Source organism: Rhincodon typus, chromosome 1 (genome assembly GCF_021869965.1).
Source record: "Rhincodon typus isolate 14 chromosome 1, sRhiTyp1.1, whole genome shotgun sequence".
Lineage (NCBI taxonomy): Eukaryota > Metazoa > Chordata > Chondrichthyes > Orectolobiformes > Rhincodontidae > Rhincodon > Rhincodon typus.
The window spans coordinates 100,266,600-100,278,872 of record NC_063332.1 but is presented as its reverse complement, the minus strand read 5'-3'; the positions used below and the strand labels follow the sequence as shown (position 1 = coordinate 100,278,872).

General features: G+C 40.1%; 1 protein-coding gene across 3 annotated transcripts in view; it reads left to right on the top strand.

Moving 5' to 3' along the window:
• The window catches only part of cc2d2a (coiled-coil and C2 domain containing 2A), a 187,689-nt gene that overhangs the window by 33,028 nt on the left and 142,388 nt on the right, over positions 1-12,273 (top strand). For all 3 annotated transcript variants that reach the window (XR_007262507.1, XM_048599381.1, XM_020517151.2), the window contains exons 8-9: positions 622-723; positions 8,897-9,001. Coding sequence is in view for 2 of the 3 variants with exons in the window: in XM_048599381.1 (XP_048455338.1) it covers positions 622-723; positions 8,897-9,001 (207 nt within the window). In the remaining variant the exon portion in view is untranslated. The remainder of the gene's footprint in view (positions 1-621; positions 724-8,896; positions 9,002-12,273) is intronic.

Below are 12,273 nucleotides of genomic sequence, written 5' to 3'. Positions count from 1 at the left end.
GGCTTCCCAAAATGAGGCTGTGTAGATCTCTTGCTGACTGCCCAGCTGGTAGGCAAGACCCCTGATGAACCGGCTAGATACCACTCTCTATTTGTTTGCATCCCACAACTAGACTAGTTAACTTCTTTAGATTTCTGTGTACATAAACAATTTTGTACATTTTTCCATCAGTTGAATATATGTGCTTACAGTTCTCAATATTGTATGTCCAGTTCTAACAAAGGGATGTCTTGAATATGGATCAACTGATGTTTTGAAACGTAGCATTGAAGTAGATGGTGAGAGCTGGTTCCATTGAATTGGAGGATATTTTGTTTAATTGCATGCACAATGGTGAATTCTTGTGAGCGTCTGAGTAAGCCCTGTTACCTCCTTAACTCAATTAAACTGCCTTCAGTTTAACCAGGCACTGGAGGACAGCTACTTCCCAGTGTGGAGTTGATGCATTGTAGGATTGCTGAATGGTACAAAATCAACTAGATTGGCCACTGTTCTTAGAGGTGAAGGCAAGTGGCTTGGCTTTGTTAGACAGTAATTTTATTGGAGTTGAGTAATAAATTCAAAAATACATGTATTTAGGCTTGTTGAATTCATATTTGTATCCTTAAATATATTATTTAGTCTAAAGCACAGAGTGCCATCCAACAAGAGGAAACAAGTGTACCTTCTCGACATCTAATACGTTTCAAAGACCCAAAGTCAGTTACTCGATTTGACACTGAGGTGAGAAAAGACTTATATTAATGTTAATTATTAATATTTTTAAAAGTTTCATATTCATTTATTTTGTTGCTTCATATTTCTGAGATTCCTGTTCGCTTCCTATTTCTCAGTTTTTATATTCCATTTCTTTATGTTGTGCTACTGAATGATATTCTGAACTGAATTCTGTGTTTCAATAAAATCTGATTTGGAATAAAATTAATAATTTAAGGCAAATCTAACTTGAATATTGATGTTGTTCACTGTTTCTTTAAAGAAAAAAGGTTCATTTAATAAAAAGTTTTCCTTCTTTCATTTCATAAAGGACTCTTGTATTCCATCTGTGATCCACTCCTGGGACAGAGTTTAATGCTCCCCCAGGAATGGGTGGCATTGTGCCATGAGTGCTGTTTTGGTGCCACCTTGCCCAACCCAATGGTATACGTTTAATGTTTTAATGAAGATCTGTAGCTCGGGTTGCGGTTGAAGTTGTTGGTTGGTTTACCGAGCTGACTGGTTTTCATGCAAGTGTTTCATCTCCCTTCTAGGTGACATTGTCAGTGCTGTGTAGCCTCTGTTGAAGTGCTGTTGTTCTGTCCCGCTCTGAATTCATATGGTCCGGTCTGTCATGGTGGGCAGTTGGTAGTTGTTTCTGGTCTTGTACCGTGGTGGTATGTAGTTGGAGTCTATTTCAACATGTTTGTTAATAGCACAGGTGGTTGAAAACCAGGCCTCCAGGAATTCTCGTGCTTGTCTTTGTCTTGCATGTCCTAATGCTGTAACTTTGTCCCAGTTAAATTGATGTCCTTCTGTGTCGGAATGTATTGAAACGAGGGAGAGTTGGCTGTGCCGTTTTGCTGCGCGTTAGTGTTCATGACAGATGGGCAGGAAAAATTCGCCACCAGGATACGTGAACACCAACTCACAGCAAAACGGCACAACCAACTCCCTCATTTCAATATACTCCGACATAGAAGTGTATCAGTTTATCTGGGACAAAGTTACAGTACTAGGACAAGTGAAACAAAGACAAGCACGAGAATTCCTGGAGGCCTGGCTTTCAACCACCGATGCGATAAACAAACATGTTGAAATAGATCCCATCTACATACCACTACGGTACAAAACCAGAAACAAGACTGCCCATCATGACACACCAGACCATATAAATTCAGAGCGGGACAGAACAATAGTGCTTCAACGGAGGCTACACAGCACTGACGATGTCACCTTGAAGGGAAATGAAACGTTTGCATGAAAACCAGTCAGCTCGGCAAACCAACCAACAACTCCAATGGTATATGCAATGGGAGAGGTATTGGGAAGCTCAACCAGCTTCGGGCCATTTAAATCCCTTATTGACCAATGAAAGGCTGCTAAAGGGCCTCTTCCCATCCCTCTGCAATTTTGCCACAGCAGGCGGAGTCTGGAATCAGGTTTGAAGCCTACCGGGTCTCACTCCTCAGGTTATTGGTGGGAAACTAGTGTGTTCCTCCTTTATGTTCCCCTTTTACCACCAGGGAGTTGATTGGCATGTGGAAATGTAATTTCCTGCCTAGATGGGAGCGGGCGTATCGTCTCAAGTTAATTAACACCCCTCAGACTGTAAAATTTTGCAGGCTATACACACTGCTCAGACATTTTCACTGGAGTGGGTGGCAACCTCAGTAGAATCTAAAATCTTGCCCCGTGCTGAAAATGATCAAATTAGGTGATTTAAGCAATGAAAATAATAAATAGTAACCTAGTCTAACCACTGTTGCTGAAGAAGGCATCAGTTGGGTGATGTGCAGGTGTGCAACCATCCGTAAAATGCTTCCAAGGTCATCACCGAAGATGCCACAGAACTTTGTGACCATCAGTCTCGAGACTTACAGTTTGATTTCTGCCTCTAGATCCTGTACTCAATATTTCCTTCTTTGTGCCTCTTATCACTTTCTTCTACCTCCAATGCCTGGTGTTCTCCCCTTCCTGTGCAGTTGCTGCTCCTCCTATTCGGGGTCTGTTTCCAGCGGCACCCCTCCTGGTATTCGGGGTCTGTTTCCAGCGGCACCCCTCCTGGTATTCGGGGTCTATTTGCAGCGGCACCCCTCCTGGTATTCGGGGTCTATTTGCAGCGGCTCTCCTCCTGGTATTCGGGTGCAGTACAAACAGCAGCAGCCTATGAATCTGATGCCATGAAGATGATGACCCGCTGAACTGGCAAAGTTCTTAATTTTGACTCTTTCCTGACCTGTGACAGTTTGCTAGATCTTTAAATCTTTTCGATTGAGGCTGTTCAGGAATGTTATTACACACTTCTGGAGCAGGTGGGACTTGAACCCAGGCCTTCTGGCTCAAGAGGTGGGGTCTCTACCACTGTGCCTTAAGTGTCTGCTACTAGATCCTTTGATTCAAATGGATAAGTCCTTTCACCTGTGATAAGCCATTTCACTTGCCTTGAGAAATTTTTCTGGCTTCCTGACTCGACCCTATAGGACCACCCCTACCTGAGAGAGGCAGCTGAAAAGTACAGGCTGCTTCCAGGAAATTTGAGAGATGCGATTGTAACAACCCATCAACTGGGTTGATTGACAATTTGAGGAGGAGAGGCAAGTGTGCTGGTCTATGTTCTACCCCACTGTCCCATTCTGGGAGAACATCTGGCTGCGCACCATTATCATGTGTCCCACCTCCGTTCTTTTCTCATTTAGACAATGAAGATCTGGCCCTTGTATGAAATGTTGGTGATTTGCTCCTTACAGTTACAGCTATAGCGAAATTATTGCAGTGTGCATGTCTTAACAAGCAACTAAGCTGTGCATGGGAAGTGATGAATCTTATTTGGCAGTCCAGCAGGGCACATATTTATTTGTTTCCCTTTGGAATCATATAATAGAAATCATAAGGCAACAGCTGCACTGCAGTATTAAACGATGTTCTGACTGCCAGAGTCAGGGTTGTTTGCAGAAGATGTGGAAGATATTTAATTAAGATAATTGTCAGCTGGGTATGGAACAAAGAAAATACACAGAGCTATAAAGTGGATTTTCTGCTTTCTACTATAATTGTTAAAGTACAAGTATTTACTTTAGAAATCTGGACCTTATAAACTGATTAAAATCTTAGCTCTGTAATTTACTCAGTGCCTCATCACTTTCCTGTTGATGAAAAGTGTAAACAGCTCGTTTCGAATTTTGTAAAAAGAACGTTTGTACAATGAACATTGTGGATTTTTTTATTAAACAGTATTCTAAACAATCTTCTCCAATTGTTTTGAGGTTTGAGTTTTCCTTTACTGACCAATATTTGGTCATCTCATTACAATACTCAGGGTTGTAATAATAGAAACTATCGTTTCATGAGCTGGACACTGCAGTATCGCTCAAGCTGTCATGTGCCCCTGAAATTTTGTGATAGGTGATATGATGAGCACTCTAGTGAGATATTGAATCATAGATTCCCTGCAGTGTGGAAGCAGGCCATTTGGCCCATTGACTCTACATCAACCCTCCAAAGAGCATCCCACCCAGACCTATCCCATTTCCCTGTCCCTGTAACTCTGCATTTCCCATGGCTAACCCACCTAACCTACACATCCCTCAACACTATGGGCAATTTAACATGGCTAGTCCACCTAACCTGCATGTCTTTGGACTGTGGGAGGAATCTGGAGCACCCAGAGGAACCCCACACAGACTCGGGGAGAAAGTGCAAACTCCACACAGACAGTCACCTGAGGGTGGAATTGAACCTGGGTCCCTGGCGCTGTGAGACAGCAGTGCTGACTACTGAGCCACCATGCTTCCTATCATTGATCACATGGTTATAAAACACTTGGTAGATTTATTTTTCTAATTGAAAGGAATAACATTTCAAACACATTAACTAATATTGCATAGCTGTCTTCACAGAATGGAAAATAAGAAAACACTTTTTTCTCTTCTTTTTAGAAAATTAAATGTACATTTTCTTGCCAGTAAGTCAGTAAATCAGAATCGAATCAGTACTGCCTTAAGGAGAGCATGTTTATTCTCTGTACATCCTCCCTCCAGGTCCTCTCTCCTGCCTTAGACCATGGTTTGAAATTTTTTCATAAATATAATGGTGAGGCTATCAGTGCTCATCTTTATTAAGGAGTAAATGAGGCAATGTTTGGCATCTCTTTATGCACTATATGACATGGAAATTGGGAGATTGCTGTCTGATTGATTCACTTTAATACTTCAGAGGCTTCGTGACATCAGTAACTTGTTGAAAGATTCCATGTCATTCACGTATTTTAATGTTATTTTTGTAGTACTACCCAATAGGTACTCAGTAAACACTATAGGAAATGTAGGGTTTGCTTATTCAAGGCGATTAAATGTTTGACAAGTTATCAGTCACAGTCGCAGAAAATTGCATAGCAGCATAAATTCCCTTTTACGAGCGTGGAGTCATATTCCTTTTGACTCGCTATTGTAAGAGATTTTAATTTCTTTTCTCCTTTATCTTTGGGGTTAAGAGAGGGAATAATTATTCCAATCTTCTGTTCCTTCCTCTATTCTATGCATAATGTTACGTTGAGTTAAATATCCTAAATTACCATACTTAGATTCAACTCTCGGTAAAAAGTGGTTAGTCGTCAACATACAAAATCGACTGCCCTGTTATAAAGGTCTCTCATTTCCTGCAGTGTAAGACCATGCTGAAATGGTACGTTGTTTATTGTAAATTGCCATGCAAAAGTCCGCATGATGTCTTTAAACATTATGAATGGTGAGTGCTATTCTTTCACCATGGACTGTAAAATTAAAGACTCTGTTTTTTATCCTTTGTTCCTCAGCTAGAGTGGGAAATCTGTGCTTTCCTGGGCCAGCTATCAGCCATTTGAACTGAGAGGTGATACTGCCCTGGTAATTTGTTAACCTTTCTGAGTTCATCTTAACAATGATAGGTGTTGGTGATGAGTAGAATGTCCAAACAAATATCTATGTCATTTACAGTGAAGAACTTGAGTTTCACTGAAATAAGACACATTTTGTTGAAGCTATTCGACTTGCACTTATCAGGAAAATTTTCAAGAAATCAATTCGGGGGAAAGCCAACATTTGTACTGTATGAGGGAAGAGTGCTTGTTGCTTGGCGTATGGACCTTGATTGGTAGAGCCATTGCCATATGGAATGCCTCAATTAACGTTGGTTGTTCACCACTAACAGGAGCTTACTGTCATTCCAAAATGACGTTTTTCCTATCACACAAATGACGTATGCATATTAAAGAAAGTAGCTACAGAGATAGTGGATGCATTGATAGTAATCTTCCAAGAATCCTTGTCTGGAAAAGTCCCAGGGAATTGGAAGACTGCCAATGTGTAAGAAAGGGAGACAAAAGACCGTTAACTATAGGTCAGTTAGCTTAACATCTGTAATTGAAAACATATTAGAATCTATTGTAAAGGACGTAACAGCAGCAAAGCATTTAGAAATACATTTCTTTTAGTTCACTCATAGGACATGGGCATTGCTGGCTTGCTCAAGTAGACGTAAACGGTGGATGTAATATATCTGGATTTTCAGAAGACATTTCATAAGGTACCACGCAATTTATTCAGGTATGAGCCATGGTTTTGAAGTTAGTATATTAGCATGGATAGAGGATTGGCTAACTAAAAGAGCACAGAGTTGGGTGGGATAAGGGGAACATTTTTAAGATGGCAAACTGTAACAAGTGAAATGTCACAGGGATCAGTGCTGGGGCTACAATTCTTTACAATGTATGTTAATGACTTGGATGAGGAATATCAATGCACTATGGCCAAGGTTGTAAATGACAAAAATAAGTGGGAAAACAAGTGGTGAGGATGACACAAAGACTCTGTGGGGGAATGTGGACAGGTTCAGCAAGTGGGTAAAGACCTGGCAAATATAATGCGGTGAAATGTGAGGTTATGCGCTTTGGCAGGAGAATAGAGGTGCAAAATATTATTTAAATGGAGAAAGACAGCAGGAAGATACAGAAGAGAGAGAGTTGGGAGTCCTCTTCTATGAATAAAAATGATAGTATCCATGATCAGCAGTAATAGGGAAGGCAAGTGAAATGTTGGCCTTCATTTTGAAGGAAATGAGTGTAAAAGTAGTGAGGTTTTATTGAAACTGTAGAAGGCACTCATTGGACCACAAATAGAATACTGTGAACTGTTTTTGGGCCCTTGTTTAAGGCAAGATAGACTGGCATTGGAGGCAATTCAGAGGAGATTTACTAGGTTGATGCTGGGAGAGGTTGACCAGTTTGGGCCTGTACTCGTTGCAATTTGGAAGAATGAGCTGCTGAAATATAGTAGATTCTTGGGGTTGGCGGGATAAATGTGGAAAGGTTTCCCTTTGTGGGGGAGTCTAAGATCAGAGGGCATGATCTCTAAATAATGGGTTGCATGTTTAAAACCGAGATCAGAAAGAAATCATTTGAGAGTAGTGAATCTGTGGAATTCTTTACCGCAGAGGGCTGTCAAGCTTGGGTCGTTAAGTATATTTTAGGCTCTGACAAATAGATTGTTAATTAGTAAGGAAATCGAGGTTTTGGGGAGAAGGCAGGAAAGCGAATTGAGGCTTCTCAAATCAGCCATTATCTCATTGAATAGCAGCGCAGACTTGATGGGCCGAATGGGCCACTTCTGTTCCTTCATTTAATGGTTTTACTATGGTCTTATGAATTTCATTGTAGGTGTGATGCCAAGCATGTAGGCTGTGTGCTCCAATGACTGATGGATCATCTCAAACCTTTTGCAACAAGCAAGTTCCATTGATACAGAAACAGCCCACCCTTTCAAAATTTTCCACACGATATTCAACATTAGATGTAATTGTACAATTGGATGAGATTTACTGGATAATTCTCAGTATGTGTAGAATTACACTGACAACCAGTTTAGGAATGTCAGTCAGCCTGTCAGTGTGGCGCACTTGCATATACTTGATATGTTAACACAGGACTCATACTTTGCAGACAGCAAGAGCATATACATACACTGAGCCTGTTTCAACTTAACAAGATTGGTGACAGCCACTTGCTGGTTTATTTCTCAGCACAATGCCCCGACCAATCAAAATTGATCTGCTTGATTTAAAATTTAAGCAAAGCTTGGCTGTACATCATTAAGAGATACATTTTCCAATCAGTGTCCACTTGCCAACTAATCAGCGTTCTCCTTTCGTGTGGTATAAATGTAGGTTTTCTGCTTGAATGATATTCTTGCCAATTGTCTTGACGAATGCAAGACAAAAGCTTTGACAAAATGTGTCTTCTTTAAACAAAATTCAAATACCCCTGTCCCTCAACAATCTGAATGGATGCTTTTTCTGAATATAACCTGTGTTTCCCAGAATCTGTGGGCTAGATTCTCAGTTTCTTCATGGCGTGAGGGTTGTGGAATGAAAACTGAGCCTTCTCCTCACTTCTGCTTACCTTTTCTGAGTTCGTCCACTCAGCTATCAGATTAGCTTCTTTTCCACTGGACAGCCACCAATTGATAATCAGAACTGCAAACTGGAGCTCCACCTCTAACTGGGGAACTGGGTTGAGAGGTCATGGGGTAGAACGGTAAGGTTGCAAACATGGGGGCTGTCATAATTGCAGGTTTTGAAGGCCTCCTGCTCTATGAATCTCTGTTTATATTTTACTGGTGTAAAGAAAGTGAAGAAATGAGTTTAATAATTGGGCAGGAGCAGCCAGCTTCATGAGCAGCATCTGCTGCTACAATTAGGCAGGTCTTTTCATCGGCTCATGTGCTACCTTAGTGTAGCTGCTGGAAACACTCCCAAACCTTTTCACCTCTGATGCTCAAAAAATGCTGTGGGCAGTGGAAAAAGTTGCACATGATTGCAATTTGGCAATAGCCTGCTAATGAATGGTTTCAGCATGGCAGGTGGGTTACTGATTTACATGTCTGCGTAACTTCAGAGATTAGCGTGATGATGTCATGCTAACCTGACATCATCGCATCTTATTTTATGTTGGTGGTGGGTTTGGAGGATAGCACCTTACACAGTTCGTGGTATAAAGTCCAGCCTAGTGCAAGGCATATTTAACTCCTTGTTAGTCAAATTTTACTTGAAATTATTTTGCTGTAAGCAATATAAGAATCCTCTTGTGACCCAAATCCCATTGCTAGCAGTCAGGAACTAAAGATTATGTAATAATGTAGTCAATGTAATGTTATTGTTGCATATTCAGGTGGATGAAGAGGACGCAAAGACAGCAGGAGTTGATGAGTTACCCCATCCTCCTTCAAAAGTGAGGTTTCGTGAAATAGCAAACAAAGTAAAGCAGAGATCGAAGGCAAGTTTTCCAGATTAAATCACATAAGTTTTCTTTCATGTTTTCAATCATTATCACTATTCATGTTGTGTAGTTAAATTAACTCAAATTAGCATTTGTGGTGAATTATATAATTAGAGTTTGGAAGCCAGCATACTTTTTTCAGTTGATCACTGCCTTCTGTAAGACAATATTCTGCAATTGGGCACCACTTTTTCAACAACCCTGAGGGTACTAATAGCTATATGAGCAATCAATTTAAGATAATTGGTTGAACTTGTACTGTGGATCATTTACATTTGCTAGAAGTGACATACTTTCTTAAATAGGGACCTGTTGTCTGTGAACAAGAGAAATTTGTTCAAGTTGCTCCTTTTTTGAAATATCGCTGAGCTTGAGAAGCCTACTGATACCTGTTTTCTCCACAATAACACCTTGGCCAAGCTGCGTTGACTTATCAATTCTTCAGCATCCTTTTCTCCTGTGCTGTAAATTGGTATGATTGTTTGAAATTTGGCATTCTTAAATTTGTTCTGAGTGAAAAATGAAAAAAATAAGGCAACTTATTTTTTGTTTCAGCAATATTCAAGCTCTATACCAGTAAGCAACTGCTTTAGATGATTATGGTTAACAGCATTGCTTTAAATGATATCTCAATTCTGTGTAACCAGCATTTTGGAACCATTATTCTATCTAGTTTTCAGCAATCAAATATCATTATCGTCCCCATCTTTAACCTTATCCTTTTTTTTCAAAATGTGAGATTCTGTTGTGCCAGATTGCTTTAATATTCTTCTCCATGCCTTGTTCCACAGCTCTTTGAGCTGATAATGTTGAGCTCAATTTCTTTCCTTACTCTTATTCCTTTTATTCATTTCCTATTACTTAATGCTTTAGCCATAGTGACCAATTCCTTTTGATCAGTTTTATCATAATCTGTTTCGCTCCCATGATTTGAGTACAAAAATCTCTTGCATTTCAGTGCAATGCCAAAGGAATGCTGTTTTGGCAGAAGTGCTGATTTTCAGATGAGATGTTAAACAGAGGTTTTGTCTTCTGTCTCAAGTTGATATAAAAGATCTTGGCGTACTATTTCAACAAAGAATAAGAGTATTATCCCAGCACCCTGACTGAGATTTATTCCTCAATCAACATCGCACATTGAATTAGACAGTTTCATCATTCTCTGTACAATCATTATTACGTTGCTGTGAGTGGGAGCTTGTATGTGCAAATTGGCTGTCATGTTTTATGTATTATAGTGTGAGTACTGTTCAAAAATGTATGTCAGCTGTTGTAAAATATTTTGGACAGTCTGTAAGTCATGAAGTTCACTATTTAAATGCGAGTCCATCTTTCTCCATCTTGAAAACTTTCTTTCAAACTTGATTGTCAATTAACTGGTCATCTTTTTGTTGTTTGCACCTTTTTGAGGTATCTTTCCTGTAATCAGGTGATTGGTTATCCAAATAGACTTTGAAATTTGGATGTACTATTCATTTGTTTTAGCTATATTTTCTGTTGCTTTATCATCAACAAAGTTTACTGTTTGTTTGTTTGTGAGAGCCATTTATTTATCCATATGCTAATAACCTTACTTTGAAATTCTTGGGCCACAGTCCTGGCAGGACCAGAGGGCCAAAGTGTAACCCTCTATGCCCAAGCCCAAAGGTGTGATCTGCATACTCAACTGTAAAGGGGAGTGTTACCTGCATTGCTGCATTAAGTGCTTTTCTCCAGTTAGGTGTTCCATGTCCAGTTGGAATGGTGCCAGCCTCTAAAATATCAGAGTAGGCATTGGATGGAGCCAACCAAAATCCTTCCTTTGAACATCTCCCAACAGCACAAGGAAACATCATGGGAAAGTTATCCATGCTGGGCAATATGGTACAAGTATTCACCATTCTGAGAAGGTGCAGTAGAATGGTTAGTGGATCAGTAGGTCTGGAAAGAGACATCTTAGAATCGAGGTTAAATACAGTAATTTTAGAACATAGAGCATCAGAAATGTGATTGTACATAGAATGATGAGACTGTCTAATTCAGTTCCAGACTTGATAGTTAAAACAGAAACTATACAGTTTTAAAATTAAGTTCATTAGGTGAAGGGTTATAGGTCCAATGCTGGTGTATAGTCTTGGACCATTCGCTTCTATGGAGGGTAAGTGTCCTAGTTGTCAGTGCTGTATTTGTGATGTATTTATAAAGTTAGCAAATAGGATCTTACTGAATTCGTTAGGAACTCACATTAACATCGTGCATTAGATTTCTGAAGCTCTATATGGACTAAATGGGCCAAACCTTCTGGTTTGGTGGGGCTGGAACAGGAGGAAGGGCGTAAGATCTCAACTTGATTTTACAGAGATACTTGGTTGGGGCAGAATTTTGGTAGATTGTGTTTTATTGCAATTTCCTACCAATTCTATGCCTAAAGGCCAAAAAAAACTCTTGTTCCACCCTCCGCAAACCCCAGAAAATTTGGAGCTTCTGCTCATTTGCATGAACTTCATTTACATAAATCAGATTAGAGCAGGGAAACCCACTTTCCCTGCAATCATTTCTTTTCTGAGAGTCAGGCATATTCTTGCGACTGGCTACATAGAGAACAAGGGCCTGATTTCTCTCCACAGACGTTGCCAGACCTGCTGAATTTTTCAGCAATCTCTGTTTTTGTTTCTGATTTCCAGCATTCGGTTATGTCCAGCCTTACTAGGAACTGAGTGCCTGCAACTGAGAATTTTAAACATTCTGAAATGTCTAAGTCGTTTGTTTATTATTCCACCTGCATGCCACCCACCATGCATTTCCTTTCTTGCAAAGTCTACTGAGCAGGATATTCGTATAAGAGGCAGACAGTTTACTTGTTTAAGGTTCAGTGTTTTAACTTTCAACCGATCCTTATGAATGGAAAACATTACAAAACTGAACAGTGCGAGTTCTTATAACATATATGATTTATAATTGTCGATGCTTTGACAGTTACACAGCAGACTTAGGTGAATGACTGTCAGTGCCAACATTTTTCAGTTCTTGGTATTGCGAACTAGAAATGTTTGGATTATGTCAATATATCTGCAAAACAGATATCATTGTAATATCTAGAGATAACACAGTGTTGAGCTGGAGGAACGCAGCAGGCCAGGCAGCATCAGAGGAGCAGGAAAGTTGATATTTCGAGTCGGGACAATATGAAGAAGGGTCCCAACCTGAAACGTCAGCTTTCCTGCTCCTGTGATGCTGCCTGACCTGTGTTCCTCCAGCTCCACACTGTGTTCCTCCAGCTCCACACTGTG